Raw genomic sequence first — 16,056 nt, forward strand, 5'->3', positions numbered from 1 at the left:
TTTTTGGACTTTAAAGGAAGTTTCCCAGCAACAGTGACGTAAAACAAATTTCAACAAACATCAGAGCCATCAAACTCTGCTGATACGACCGAGTGGAATTCCAACTACGGCCCTCCACCATGAACAAACAGCAGCAGCACATTAAACCACGGTCTGATTCATGCTCCGATAACGGCACTCCACACAATGCTTCAGTACTGTTTCTCTTTGTAGAAATACCCAAAAGCCAGGCATACATACTGAATTTACTTCTGCTGCCCAACTCCTCATCCTGATGTTAGTCCTTCATAGTCTGTGATCTAATGTTCACCCTAAAATTAAGCCTGGAAACCAACTTTTTTAAACATGTTGCTTAAAACGCTGGGTAGCGTACATGCAAATGGTTTTAATGGCGATCCATTAAAACTATTTGCATGTACGCTACCCAGCGTTTAAAGAACTGTTTTAGCAAGTGTTTTAGTGTTTTAGACAATCGCAGGGTTTCTGCAGCTTAAGCCAATTTAATTTAAGACTTTAAAACAATAACAAACTTTTTTTTGCCACTCAGAATGAAAATTATGAACAAATTAAACAACAACTCAACTTGAAGGAAAAGAAAGATAAATTCCTCTGAGTTAGAGATACAACTTAATATTTTTGAAATGTTTGAAAGATTGAGTTAAAACATTTAATATTAATTCAGGCCTTATTTTAACGGAACAAATTCAGTGCTTAGAAATAAATTTTAAGCATCAGCAGGATCCTTGCTAATCATCAAAGTTAAACAATGACAAACAAACAAAAAAGAAAGATTTCTGCTCTCTATTATGGGTCAAGCACTTAAAAATTGGATTCTCTATATCCTGTTATACAAATGATCACATATCTTGTGAAATCACTACGCATAACGATTTGAAAAAGGCAAAAAAAATTAGGATAAAAGAAGTATTTTACTTACTTATGATGAATTTAACAGACATTTTGACATCCCTGCTCAGTCCATACAGGCAACTGGCGAAGGCTGATAGTTTTCTGTGCTTTACCACTCAGATTAAAAAAACGTTCTGTTGAAGAATAACTGAAGAGGAAGGACGGAATCTCTAACAAAGGGACTTTTCCTAAAAACAATCTTTAAACTGCTGATTAAAGAGAGGAAACTTCTCCTCCCTCCAGCTACATCCACTCTGTTTTCCCCGTAATCAGAAGGGGAAACACAACAAAAGCCTCAAAACCAGGATTTACCAGGAGACAGGCCTTCTTCTAATCTATATACTTAAACTGTGAAAGTGCTTAGTGGCAAAAAGTCCACTTACTGTACGACTGAAGCTGAAAAACTAAAAGAGCTGTACTGACAGATCCCTTTATAAACAACGATAGACTCCCTTTGGCGAAACAAAACTCGTAGCTCCAGCTCCAGGGAGTCTATCGTTGTTTATAAAGGGATCTGACAGTACAGCTCTTTTAGTTTGATAAGCACGCATGCAGGTCAAATTACATGATAATAAATAAAATTCTTGTTGAAGAGACATAACAGACTACATGGCCGTCTGTCAGCAATTAAGGTTTGCCATCTTTCATGATTATTGTGACATCACTGAAAGGAGAATATACTGATGCCTTAAAAACTGCTGTTCCTCTAGCAGACACGAGGCCAGGGCTGCCACCAAGGTGGGGCCACCTCCCAAAGTTTGCTGGAGGTGTCCCTGCACTAGGCTGGTGACAAATGTTACCGAATTTAAAAAGCATGTTCACAGCCTGTTACAATTTTTTTAAACAGACTTTGGATAGTTTCCCACTTCATAAAAACAGTGCTGATGATTTTTTTTAAACATCACTGAGTGAGTTATTGGGCTATTTTGAGACACAGTTGTTCAGATGAAGGCAAATATGGAGCTTCAGGCTCCAACAAAGACCATGGTGATGACTAAAACACAAATATTAAAGCTTTGAAATGAACAGTCCAAAACCACGGAGTGGCATCATGGAGGCTACTGAAAGTGAGGACAATAAATGAAACTAAATTAAACCTTGCCCAGTTATAGTCAGAGTGACCAAAGTCTCTGAAAGCTAAAACACTGCCTTTTCTCTCGCTCCTTTAAAGATCAGTCTGAGAGTTAAGATTTGATCTCAGGGTTAAAGTTGGAATTAGGTTTATGTTTGGGTCAAAGTCTGGCCCTAAGTTTAAAGGGTTAAAATGAGATGTAAGAGTTCCAGGAATTCATTAATGTAAATGAATGATGAACATGCCTGTGTCTGGGGAAGGCAGAAGTCTCTCTAACAGTGAAAAAAGGTTAGCCAGAGTATGAGAACCGCTCATCCAGACAGGCTCAAATTTAACAATGCACTTATTCAGGACTCACAAGTTTCTAGCAGATAGGATGAACAGCGGTGTCCTAATAATCTGAAAGATTACTTAGAAGAGTACAACAAGATTACCTTTTTACAAGATAACTAGTGTCTGATGTTGTTCTGCTATTATTGAAAGGGAAGTATTTCTAAATATTCTATAATATGTCTCAAAGCGATCTTTGAAAAGTTGCATAAGGAGTGTGACAAAGCAAAACTAGTAATACGGAAGTGTTTTAGTTCACTGAGGCATTATTGTTCACTGCTGAACTCTGTTTACATGTTCTATCAAATAAAGTAATCCAATAAAGTACCAAAACCTCTGAAATGTTTCGAATGTATGCACCTCCATTCCTGCAGCTTTGCAATTTATGTTCATGTGCTTATATAATCACACAGACACAATCACACAAATGTTCCTGAATGTCATGTTTGGTTAACTAACACACACACACACACACACACACACACACACACACACACACACACAGCAAAAGAACTGTGACATAAAGTGAAGATTTAGAGACGTGCAAGAAATGAAGACAAAAAAAAAGTACAAAAAAGGAAAAGCAAAGGAAGAAAGGACATGGACAGGGAAAGTTTATGACACTGGGAGGGTTACATGGAGAAGAAGAAGAAGAGAAAAGAACAAATAGAAGAAAGAAAAGGGAGACAGAGAAGAGTGTGAGTGGTGAAATAAAGAAAAAACTAACACAATTACAAGAGCAGGGTAGAAAAGAGCAAAGGAAACAGGAGGAGAGAAATGAAATGGGTCGAGCTTTCAAGATGAAAGTTTAAGAGACAAAAATCAGAGAAGAAAATAATTTATGGGTAAACTAAGAATGTAGACATAAAGCACATCCCAGATTCTCCAATGAGATCCCAGAACACAAAAGTAAAGAAGGCGATCACAGAAACAAGAGAGAAGAAATGAAAGAAAGATGGGCGAAGCCGGCTAACAGTGAGTGTGTCTGTTATTTTCTGCAACTGATACAAACGTAATTGGACTTTATCAAACACTCACATTTCCCCTGAGACTCAAACAGTCACATAACACAAAATTTTAAAAAAAGAGAAGAACAGAAGCAGCAACAATACCCCAGTGTAACGAGGACTTTTCTCTTCTTTTACTTCATTTCTTCTCCAGTTGTTTATGGGGCTGTTAAACAGCTCGAGCCTGCAGAGTCTACGACTCCTCAAGCGTGGCTAATTCAACCTGGAGCAGCCGCCACACCTGCTGAACACACACAGAAACAGTAGTCAGAGTTTAAACAGAGGTGGAGTTAGTGAAATGCTGCTTACTTAAATAAAACATGCGTCATCCAGCAGCAAAAACAGCTACATGTTACTGAAACAGCAAAATGTGTTCAGTGAGCTGCAGTTCAGCTGTTAAGATGCTCTGATGATTTTACCACTAGAGCCGCTGCATGTTTATTTGTATGCTACTGAAGAAAGACAAGGATCCCAGTCTTCCTGAAACATTCATTCTAACAGAGTAGCTTTGCATAATCCAGAGTTCATAATAATCCTCTGAGCCAAGCTCCCCTCAGTTCGTCCTGTGTCTGAAGCTGTTAAAGCCCTTCGTCCTTTAAAGCCAGCTCTGATTGGCTGCCCCTAAACTAAAAGTAGGTGGGGCTGCATACCAAGACAACTATAATCAATAACTTATTAACCTTGCTGTTGTCACCTGGACAAATACGATTGATCAGTTATTAGAAGATGAGTATGAATCAGTGTTATTATCATCACACTTTCATGATCATTGACATTTCAACTTTAACCATAATAACCACTCTTGCTATAGTACATACAGTCTATGTCTTGAGTTTTAAATGTTAACAGGAGGCTATTTAGAGTCATCAAACTTTCTGCTCGTCACACGATCCACTTATCAGCTGCACCCGCGTCAGAATTATTACTTTACCTTTAATTTTACATTTTTGAGTTGCTGTTCAATATAATGTAGATGATGTCAGTGAACCATAGACAAAGAAACGCTTGTCCAACATGGACAAATGAAGAAGACTGAAGAAGACTGAGATCTTACCTTCCTAAAACTCTTTTTTAACATAACTGTGCCACAAGCTTGAGCCATGCTTCCTTTCTTTGTACAGTTCTAATGAGCTTGAAAGTCAATATCTTTATTCTTCAGTACAACCTGAACTCTCTTAGGTGGCTTTCTGTTCAGGAATATTTCTCCAGGCTTGTTGAAAGATGTTGGCTGTATTTGGTTATCTGTCAGGATGATTCCCCACTGCTTTAATAATGTTGAGCTCTGGGCTCTGAGGAGGCCGATCCATGACTGATAGTGTCCCACTGTGTTTCTCTATCAAAGGGTGGGAAACTCCAGGCCTCAAGGGCCGGTGTCCTGCAGGTTTGAGATGTGTCCTTGATCCAACACAGCTGATTTAAATGGCTAAATGACCTCCTCAACATGTCTTGAGGTTTCCAGAGGCCTGGTAATGAGCTAATCATTTCATTCAGGGTGTTAACCCAGGGTGATTTGGGTGGGTACTTTTGCTGCTTTTAATGCTGTTTGGGATCATTGTCATGCTGAAAAATGATGGCATTCCCCATCAGATGTTTTCCAGATGGGATTCCATGGTCTATCAAAATCTGATGGTACTTTTCTGGGTGCATAATTCAATAAATTTTAAAAAGATCTCCAACATTTGGGGTGGCTGTAGCTCAGGAGGTAGAGCCAGTCACCTGATCTGAAGGTGAGCAGGCTCCTCCAGTCTACATGCCAAGAATCCTTTGGCAATATAATAATCCCAAGTTGCATCCATGGGAGTATGAATATAGTTAGGAAGCACTCAGTTTATAAGAAAATGATTGGGTGAATGTAGCATAGAGTGCTTTGAGTACTCTGGGAGAGTAGAAAAGTGCTTTGTCAGAATCAGTCCATTTATATCACTGGCTGAAATGCTGTCCCAAACCATAACAGCACCTTCATCATCTTTTACAGATGGCTGTAGGCTCTCTGTCCTCCAGTGATTTGGATCCACCACTCCATCAGATCTTCTGCCACTGATTTTCAGCCTGGTTCATGTGTATTTTGGCATACCTCAGCCTGTGCGCCCCGTCACACTTCTTTAAAAACGCCTTGACAGCTACTGATGTCATTTCTGATGAGGCTAGATGCATCAGCTGAAGGGCCAGATGCATCTCTCAGTTTAACTTCATGGTCCTGTTGCAGATCAATTTCAAAATGCACTACATAAAGTTTAAATTTTATCCCCCCCCAATTTAGTTTCACACTGCCCATCTACATCATCCAGTGTAAGAGCTGCTATCTGCACTGAAAGTTACTTCAAAAATAATGTCGGCACATGAAGCTACACAGCAGCGTCTGATTTAACTGCCTTTATTGGTTGAGATGGTGAGATACAGGCCAGAACGAATCACAGCAGAGTAATTTGAGTAGGAAACAGTCACCCGGCAACTATCAACAGCTCCCCTCCAAATGTGAGCTGATGTTGACCTAAAAGAGTCCTTCAGTACTTTAGTTACACAGGAAGCAGCAGCTGAGCCACATTCATTCTTATCACACATCTGTTTCTGCACAAATCTGTGACATCAGTCGGAGTGAACATGAAAGAAATATAAACTTAACAACCACCACACCGCCTGTGATGTCACCGATTTGAGATGAGCCAGAAATCCATCTTAAAATTGAAAACATGTGAATCTTCGAGCAGCTCCAGTTTCCTGCTCTGATTACCCATCAGATGTGTTAAATTCCTCCATGCTGTAAAACAACAGAGACATCCCCGCCTGCTTGCACAAACAAAACAGCCAAAATAATATTCATATCTCTCTCTGACCTGCAAATGAGTGCATAATGCTCTGCTGAGAGCTTTTAAACTACATGTGGAAAACAAAAAGCCTGACAGCAGTCAGTGTTTATTTACCCACCAAACCACCCGTTTATGATTTTATTGAACATTTAAATAACGTTAGAGCTAAACTGGTACAGTCTGGATGAACACCGAGGATCCCAGGTGGGTCAAAGTCAGAAGGTTTTTGAAGCAGACACGCAGCTTTTCTGTTTCTCCGCTGTCATGTCCGCTGAAGGTGCGACAGCGGCTGGCGACTCAGAAGTTGATGGCTTTGCCGAAGGAGGCGGCCAAGTTGGCTTCCCTGAACGCCTCGGACACCGTCTGCAGGAGAAGGACGAAGAGAAAGGTGTTTGAAAGAGGTCACGGTGCAACAGGACTTATCATTTGTCATGTAATTTCTCATATGTTTACTACAAGATAAACTAAGAACTGTGCATGTGCACTATGCTGTGTCGCGTGTGATGTAGAGAATGCACCGGATGGGCGTGGCAGACTCTGGCGACGTCCTCGCAGGAGGCGCCGTACTCCATGGCCAAAGCAGCTTCGTTGATCATCTCTCCTGCGCCCTGGAGAGAAACACACAGCAGTGTCTGGTTTAGCAGGTCTGTAAACAGCAACAGCTTCACATGGTCTGTTACAACAATTAACTTTCCAGCAAGCTATTTTACTTGTCAGGTAATTACAATCAAATGCGCAGCAAGACAAACACGGTAGCAAACTTGGCCACTTAATTCAGGCACTTATCCCTGTGATGGAAAGGCAATGACTGCCTGAGAAAAAACAGTCCCTTGTTCCGGATCATGTCCATTTTTTTTTTTTTTTTTTTAGACATGGGTTCACTGCACCAATCTTCTGTCTAAGACTGTCCAGCAAATTTAAGGGGGGAGTTTGAGACGCATTCAGAAACATGAAACAAAAACGTAATTGTGCATGTAACTGAGAGCTTTAAGGAACGCTGTGTTCCACTAAGACGTTTCTGGTCTCATAAAGGACCGACAGAGATGTTAACAGAGATCCGGACACTCCATGGAACAGGGTCACCATGAATGTCAGTCAGTCCACCTGCACTCCTCGGATCTTTGCACTGACAAATATCTGCTTTATTGTCGCCTCAGAGTTACTGTAAGTCTAATCTGAGCTGTACAAACATGGATGTCTCGTCTTTGACACAGTTAAAGGTCATTAACGGGGAAGTGTGTTCATCGAGAGCCAGCCTGATGGTTTTACAGCACTCGCATGCGTCTGTCTGGGGTTAGTGTTTATTAGGACAGATGCAGTAATGAGACAGACACACAAACCGTTAACTTCCATTTTCATAGGAGGCTGATATTCTACATAAACACTCCAAAGCTGTAAACACTCGATTCCCATCATCATCATCCTCCCACATGCTCAATGTCTATTTGATTGGGTAGATGATCCTCTACAAAGACAGTCTGAGCCCATTAACACCCAGTCCACCCACACAGATGTTTTTACATTTAAGGCTAACGCGGGTCCAAAGGAGGCTGATGAACTCTTACAGATCCAAGGATGTGAGCTCCCAGCATCCTGTCGGTCTCCTTGTGGCTGAGGATCTTCACCAGGCCGTCGGTGTCGGCGTTGGTTTTGGCTCGGCTGTTGGCTGCAAAGGGGAATTTGCCCACTTTAAACGGGACACCCTGTAGAGGAGAAGAGAGGAGGACTCAGACTGAAGTGAAATGACACAGAAATATTACTTTTAAATGTTGCACTTTTCACACATTTTTCCCAAATCATGGGACGCTTCATGGCTGTCACGTTTGTGTTTGTCACTTGTACAATATAAATAAGCACAAACAATCAGGATGAATCCTTTCTTTTGGCTTGGATCTGGATTGAAATGTTGGGAAATATCACCACCAGGTGGCCGATGTCAATGTCTGAAGCAGCTTAGTTTTAACAGACACATATTTACATTTAAAGCACTTTATGCTGCATGGCTACTTTGTGCATGATCTCTGCTACAATGGTTTAGTGACATTTCCTTCAGTTGCCCTAGAAGAACAACGCTGCACCCAGAGAGCTGGCTATCCATCGTGCTGGAAGCAAACACCTTCCCAACTTTCACCTCCTCTTTGAGCTGTTCCTCGCTCTTGCCCACCCAGGCCACCTCGGGGTGCGTGTAGATGACTGAAGGGACGCAGTTATAGTCGATGTGCACAGCGCCGCCCGCCATGCCCTCCACGCAGATGATGCCCTCGTCCTCGGCCTTGTGGGCCAACATCGGCCCGGCAACCACGTCACCGATTGCATAAATGCTAAAAGAGGAGAGGAAGAAGCAAAGAGGGAACAAATGTCACTGAGCCGTGTTTTGCAAGGAGTGATACATATAATTTATTTTTTTGGTCTGGGTCATTTACTGACCCAGGACTTCAGCAGCTACATAAATACATAGAGAGGTTCTCTTACAGAGCAACAGAGCATCCCAGTGACGCGATCAAAGGCCTTTTCGTAACAGACTTGTTACTTTATTTCTCCTGTTACTAACACTAATGACATTTTTACACTAATCTATTTGTGCTTACTATTTTTAGAGATTTTGATATTTTTAAAATTGGACACAAAATTTTAGCAGGGGTAAACTGGTGAGGATGCACCAAATTGGTAAGTCTGCTTTCAGAGATTCGATCACGTCATTTTAGCTTAAATTTGGCAGCATGAGCTCGGTGGTACCTGGGGACTTTGGTCTGGAAGCGGTTGTTGACGGGGATGCGACCCCTGTTGTCCAGCTCGATGCCGACAGTGTCTAGGCCCAGGTTCTGGGTGAAAGGTCGTCTGCCGATGCAGACCAGCAGCACGTCACATGTCAGAGTCTCGCTCTTCCCTCCAGCTGCCGCCTCCACCCTGAAACACACATAATACCCACGTGGTTACATGACAAAGCTCCCCAGCCATATTTCAAATTTCATGAGTTTAGATAGCACATGGGTGTAAAACAGCCCAAAAGAATATGCATCAAAGAGAGTCCTGAAAGTCTGAGTCTGGTTTTTCCACTCACGCCACATCGATCTTGCCATCGGGCCTCTTGGTTGCTCCCATGACTTTGGTGCCGAGCTTGAACTTGAGGCCCTGCTTCTGCAGGATGCGCTGGAAGTTCTTGGAGATCTCCATGTCGATGCCCATACCACCCACGTGGCCCAGGAACTCCACCGCTGTGACCTTGGCACCCAGACGCTGCCACACTGACCCCTGCAGGATGGCAGGACAAACACTTTCTAAAGAAACAGAGCTGAGGCAGGAAATGTTGCCGATGTAGTCGACATAATCATGTGTTTGTGGGTGAATCAGTCTGTAGTGATGCTGACCAGCTCCACCCCGATGACTCCAGCTCCGATCACAATCAGCTCCTCTGGTACTTTCTTCAGGGAAAGAGCTCCTGTCGATGACACGATGGTCTCTTCATCAATCTAAAGACACATATTTGAACACACTTCTTTTAAAAATCAACCCAGAATTATCTTTTAAAAATCAAGTGCATGTGAGTTTTTATGGAGTGGTGAAAGGAGGGTGACATGTGTGAGATATGATAAGGCTCTTGAGACGAGGACGCCTTTTGTTAGACACCTGCAGCACTGACTCCTCTCTTCATGTCCCTTCCTCGCCTCCTCCACCTCCTTTGGTAAATACGACAAGCAAAAAACCTGCAACTAGTGAAATGAAGTATGAACAGGTCACAAATTCTCATACCTGGATGCCTGGAAAGGGCGTGACCTCTGAGCCTGTGGCGATGAGGATGTTCTTGGTGTTGATGACCTGCTCTGTACCATCAGCTGTTGTGGCGGTCACTTGGTTCTTCTCGGTTAACCTTCCAAAACCATTAACGTGAGTAACCTGTGGGGAGTGATGTCACACCACAGACACTGTTAAAAGTGGTTCAGATGTAACATCTGTGTAAACCAGCACTAAAGCAGAGAGGGAAGACTGACTTTGTTCTGTTTGAATAAATGTGCGATTCCTCCAGTCAACGCTTTGACCGCCCCACTCTTCTGAGCCATCATCTTCTCCAGGTTCAACGAGATGCCTGAAACTGAAAGACAAAGACTTTAGTGTCAATGCGGTCACAAATGTCAAACTAAGAAACCGATGGAAAAACAAGTTACATTCAATTAAAGTGTACTGTCGAAAACACACGTTCTGTGCCATCAGCATCCAGTACTAAGGAATACAGACACAAGTGTTATAATAACGTATATGCTTATATTAAATATGGCTAATGCTGCAAATAACGACCTTCAGTGTAATCTTGGCTAAAAAAAAAGCTACTTGAAAAGGTTTAAAGACAATGGATTTCTCTACTGTAGTCATTTCAGGCACACAGAGCATGTACTGCTGGTCAAACCAATCATAAGAGGGTTGGTTGCCTTAAAGCGAGGGCAGCTAACACAGCTTGTTTCTGACAGGATTAACTGAGGGGAAGCACAAAAACCTCTATGACATAAAGAAGGATTATTTTGAACTTTGAATCATGCAAAGCTCTACTAGAGCTCACAATTATAACACATAACTGGAAATGAGCCCCCTTTAAGGATCAGTGAGCTACACAAAATGTACAAAACGTCCTTTTAAAGCCTGATGGTGATTCTTACTTTCGATGCCTCTGCTTTCAAAGTCCTTCCCATGAGCCAAGTGGTACAAGTAGGAGTTGTTCAGCAGAGCCTGCAGAAACAAAACAGCAGCTTATTCAGCGGGAGGAATGACTTTATACACGTTTACATCATTTTACGGATTCAATATAGTTTAATCAATCTTACGCTCAGTGCTCATCACCAAACTGAAAAGTTATTTTTAGGTAAAGTTTGTTCTGCTTTTCTCTCTCTGTGAAGTTTAGTCCTTATTATGAAGTAGAAAATGTTTTTCCCACTCTGCTTGGATAAATCCAAAAGTATTGGCTTATTTTTGAATTCATCAAGACAATAAAAAGATGCTACCGGTATGTGCTGCTATTCTTTCTGGCAAAATTTTTGGCTCTACTACTCAAATGTGCTCCATGGAAGCATTTGCCCTTCATAATATATCTATGGATAGAAAACCATCGCTGGATTACTTTTATACGAAAGGTGTACAAGTTCTGAAAGAGAAACCAAACCCAAGATAAAAACATCCTTGGTATCTCTCCTTCCTGTAAAACGATCATACTGATCAAACGTCTTACAAACAAACCTGTGAATTTGTGGTGATTAAAAGCAGTTTGTTACCTTCGAGGGGATGCAGCCGACATTGAGACAAGTCCCGCCGAGTGTGAGATTTTTCTCGACACACACTGTCTGTCCAAAAATAACAAATGTAGAGACGGGGGATACATTATTCACCAAAAACTTCCACTTGTGACCATCTGTGGGATCAGTTTAGACAGCAGGATATCTGTCGAGCAGGTGGGTTACCTTGAAGCCGAGCTGTGCAGCTTTGATCGCAGCGACATAGCCTCCTGGACCGGAGCCCACCACTGTGACGTCTGCATCAACTGCAGAGAGGCAACACAGCAGCTTTTAGCATGACTTTACACCACCAGAGAAAACTACATGATTAAGGTCTGGTGTATGTAAATGAACATTTTAATGCAAGCTCTCTACCACCCCTCTTTACATAGCCCATGAGGTCCTATCCCCACCCAAGTCCAGCACCCGACTCTCTGCAAGTCTGAATTATGAGACTGCTTTGATACAAACATCAGAGATCAAACCGCACAAACATGTGGCTAAAGTTCAGTAAACACTGTGCCACAAATAAAGTCCTATGATAAGATTTACAGCACAATCGTACTTGCTGCTTTGTCAGCGTAGGTCCGAACAGACAGCGCTGCAGCTCCGTGCACTTTGCAGGGCAGGTGGTGGCTCCGCTGTGAAGCAAACGAAATGCACAGTTAGAAAATACGCATGCACAATACAACTAGGCAATGCAACACAAAACAATGTTATAGTGCATCACAAGCAAACTAAAAGTATCTGTCTTCAGTGGCTTCTCTCACTTCCGTAATCTGCTGCTTAATAATTTCTATTTACGTCACTACCATTTCCTTTTAAAGCTGCATACTAAGATACTGAAGCCTAGTGAGTCACGAAGGAGCAAACTCAACTAATAAACTAACATTTGAATTTTCATATTTAGTTTAATATTTAGACTCATGCACTTGTTTTCATGGAATTGTACCACATTCAGCTGGTTTGCTGTTGCAGTGCCAGCTCTCAGCAAGGACACCCTCAGCCTGTCCACTAGCAACTCTGAAACTTTCCCCTCTAGCAGACTACCAAGTTAGCAAATAACTACTATTTAAGTGTTATAGAGTCACAAAGCTTCTAAAAGCCCCGAAACAATTCGGAATAATCTGATGCTCGCCGTGAAGCTGTGAGACAACAGCTGAGCTTACGACATAAATTATGAGTTAGGCAACCGCTGCTAAACAGCTAAGCGAGCTAACACGACACCAGAGTGGGAAATGTCAACTGTAAAGTCATAGAACCTAGATGCTTTTCTTCTAGCTTTGTGTGATGTAAGCCCCTTTAATATTAGCAGAATACAAATATCACGCTTCTTTTCATTGCAGGTTTTACTTCAAAATACTGCGGCAATATTTAACCAGAAAAGTCGTGATTTAGTTTAAATGTGGGTAAGGTTGTTAGTCTAACTCATGCCGAATTAAAAGGAAAAAGGTATATGAATAGGAAAAACATCAACTGAAAACCAAGCAACGTGTTTAGACATCGATAACCACAACAACTCCAAATTGCATGTCTCTTCCAGTACAGTCTGGCTCGCCTTCTGCTGTTAGCCGAGTAGCTAGCCAGGTGCGGGCCGCAGGTCTAAAATTTCCCCTATCCTCTAGATCTGCAGCACGCAGGACAGTTTACGACACATCCGGGTTTCGCATACTGGTTATCGCGAAAATAATATGACTGCTTACCGTGGCCAGGGAGCGGTATAACTGTGTCCAGCTCTGCATTCTGTCGGTGTACTCTCACTGGATCCGTAACCTACAGCAGGCCGAGCAGCCAAGGACTCCTATCATTGCGCAAGCGCAGTATGGGTCCAAACCGAAAACTCCTCCGGGTCGCATCTATTACACGTCAAAATTTGCGACGGGTAAACAAATGTTAATTTTAAAAACAAAATGTTTTTTAAACAAATTACATATATATATATATATATATACATATATATATATATATATATATATATATATATATATATATATATATATATATATACATATATATATAGTTTGAATTAAAAAAATTTATTTATATAGCACATTTCACAGATAAAAATCACATATATATATATATATATATATAACGTCTTCAGCTGTCTTCTTGGTAAACAGGAGACCTGTGTGACATAACTTGACCCGGCCGTCACCTATCCCACATGCTGATATGAAAACTGATAACATCCAGGGTACCAGTGCTTGTTTTGTAAATCTACGTCACGGACATTAAATTGGGGAAGGTTTTGAAAAAATGAAGAAATAAAGATAATAGAAACAAGAGAAGCCTATATGCAATTTATAGAGCTCATCTTGGAAAAGCAAAATGTATTTGGTTCAACAGATCCTAATTTTGATTGCAAAAGCTGCCAGACAGGACAGGATTTAGGGGTGGGGAAAAGTTTTGTTTGATTTTCAATCACTCAGTTTATGCCTTATCCGAAACAAGGAATTTCAACTCATTTCCCTCTAAAAGGAAATGACAAAATCGAAGCCTTTGCGAGTTTTAATCTGGTCTGCAAATTGCCATATGTTCACTGTAAATTTTGCACAGTCCCCCATGCTCACAACAAACTAGGCCGAAATGTCCACAGCAGCTGTAACAAGCAGACCAACAAAGAATGTAACATCACAGAAAGATGATGCTAAAGGCACACAATCGCAACCGACACGGAAAATTAAGAGTGAATTCGTTTAACATGAGCAGGTCTGCATCGTTCTTTTAACATCTGAATCAACACATCAGCAGAAATGTGGCGTCACAGAGAGGAAACAGAGGTTTTCAACTTTTGCACAAGTTGCTTCTATGAGGCAAATAAGTGTCAGAGATGTAAAGGCAGGGGCACATTTATCAGTGTGGGATAAACTCCAATAGGTGGAGACATTTAGCTCTTTAAACCACCTGCTGAAATCATTGTAGAAGGTGTGAGATGATTGAGTTAAATTAACACACAAAAGACTTAAAAAAAATCACTTTATTGAAGCTTAGATTGATAGTATATAATATTTTAAAAAAAAAGATATACACATGCAAGTCTTAACTAAGTGGATTAACCTTTCCCTCCTCTACTACCCCACATGTATTCATTTTATAGTTTATATTTTACAGTGTATAAATTGTATCTTTGTCAGAGAAACTGCCTCCAAAATGAAAGTTTTCTATTTTAGATTGTATTGTGTTGTATTAGATTGTATTTTTATAGGTTCTCAACAGTGTAAATCACAAAATGTCATCATCAAAAATGTTCATCTTAATACAAACCTGTGGCAGTTGTTGGGAGGTTCACGGGTGTGAAATAAAACAATTCAAATAGCAAAAACTCTTTTTCCCCCTCATTTATGTAGATTTATTTTAGAACACCTTTTAGGACACTTATCAATGATATCAAACATTTACCGGTGTGGATTTGAACTCCATTATTTGGGCAGGAACTGAAGTAAGGGTAGAATTTCTCAGTGAAAGAGCAGCCAATTAATGAGTGAATAAGAGCTACACCATGAATGTCATAATCTATTAACACTCCCACCTTCTCAGTTCTTAAATTCAGAGATCGATCAACTGATCTCCATTGCTCAGAGCAAATAGTCCAGTAACCATTTTCAGGCCTCAGTTTGGTGCTTTCTCTCTTTAGGTTGCTCACATATCTGGCCACTTCTACTGTCCATGTAAAGTGGGTTTTAACATTAACCTCAAAGTAAAATCTTTGAGAAGAGAAACCCTGGTTTGACAAAACACATTTACAATTATCATTCGCAGCCTGGGGGGTCTGGGATGAACTGAATCAGGGACAAAATCAGGGTTAAATATCAACTTAACTGTGTAACCCCCTCTTTAGTTCAGCCCTCGTCACTTTCTTTATCTCACTTCTGAGATTCCTCTCCACCTGATTTATAATTCTCACCACCAGTGTATGATGGTAGATGGACACTGATGTTTGTCCAGTCTTTGGTGGGGGGGAGCAGCTTTCACTGAAGATAAACTCTGGATGAGGTGAAGGATGTCTTCAGGCCGTGTGAGCTGCTCCACCTTAGAGCTTCTCTGCATAAGCTCAGAAATCTCCTGCTTTAGCTCCCTCGTGCGGCCTTCAGCCTGTTTCTCTGCTGTTCTCTGCTGATCTTCAATTGTCTTGATCAGCTCTTTCGTGCTGCTCTTTGCAAACTCTATTAAAGATGTGAAGATCTGAACACCTTCTGCTGTCACTCTGTCTGCCTCTTCCTTACTGAGCTGCACAGAGTGTTTCATTTCCCCAATCTTAATCTTTCTTTTCTGGATCATCTCCTGAATTTCAGCCTCTGTTTTCTCCTCCGCTGCTGCTGCTGCTGCTGCTGCTGGCTTCCTGCTGAGCTGACAGCTTGAACTGAGCAGCCATCTCAGAGATGAAAGTATTGACATGGAGCTCGGGTCTTGTGTAGTACTTCCTTTTACAGATGGGGCACTCACACAGAGGACTGCTGTTCCAGCGCTGAGTGATGCAGTTCTTGCAGATGTTGTGTCCACATGGTGTACTGACTGGATCTGTGAACACTTCCAGACAAATGCAGCACAGAAACTGGTCTTCAGACAGCAGACAGCTGGCAGCAGACATGTCCACACTGGGAGGATAAATGGAGAGAAAGGAAAAACTGTAACTGCATTATCGTTCAATAATTCAACTCACAAAAGTCAGA

At 41.4% G+C, this 16,056-nt stretch overlaps 1 protein-coding gene across 1 annotated transcript; it reads right to left on the reverse strand.

Annotated features, from left to right (window-relative positions):
* Window positions 1-5,676: 5,676 nt before the first annotated feature.
* dld (deltaD) lies at window positions 5,677-13,222 on the reverse strand. The gene is made up of 14 exons (XM_084936436.1): window positions 13,087-13,222; window positions 11,949-12,024; window positions 11,570-11,649; window positions 11,384-11,452; window positions 10,775-10,844; window positions 10,115-10,215; window positions 9,876-10,019; window positions 9,494-9,595; window positions 9,187-9,377; window positions 8,862-9,032; window positions 8,257-8,446; window positions 7,691-7,828; window positions 6,644-6,733; window positions 5,677-6,488 (listed from the first exon to the last, which is right to left on the reverse strand). The coding sequence occupies exons 1-14, from the start codon at window positions 13,123-13,125 to the stop codon at window positions 6,423-6,425; spliced, it is 1,527 nt and encodes a 508-aa protein (XP_084792562.1). The 5' UTR covers window positions 13,126-13,222; the 3' UTR covers window positions 5,677-6,422.
* Between the last annotated feature and the right edge of the window lie 2,834 nt (window positions 13,223-16,056).

This window comes from Perissodus microlepis, chromosome 7, assembly GCF_051167445.1.
Source record: "Perissodus microlepis isolate ML-2025 ecotype Zambia chromosome 7, ASM5116744v1, whole genome shotgun sequence".
Taxonomy (NCBI): domain Eukaryota; kingdom Metazoa; phylum Chordata; class Actinopteri; order Cichliformes; family Cichlidae; genus Perissodus; species Perissodus microlepis.

Excerpts from the sequence above, each read along its gene's own strand:
- dld (XM_084936436.1), bottom strand. The coding sequence starts at position 13,125 with ATGCAGAGCTGGACACAGTTATACCGCTCCCTGGCCACG. Across the intron at positions 12,025-13,086 it reads TATACCGCTCCCTGGCCACG|CGGAGCCACCACCTGCCCTG; the intron begins GTAAGCAGTCAT and ends TTTGCTTCACAG. Across the intron at positions 9,378-9,493 it reads GAGTCATCGGGGTGGAGCTG|GGGTCAGTGTGGCAGCGTCT; the intron begins GTCAGCATCACT and ends GCCATCCTGCAG.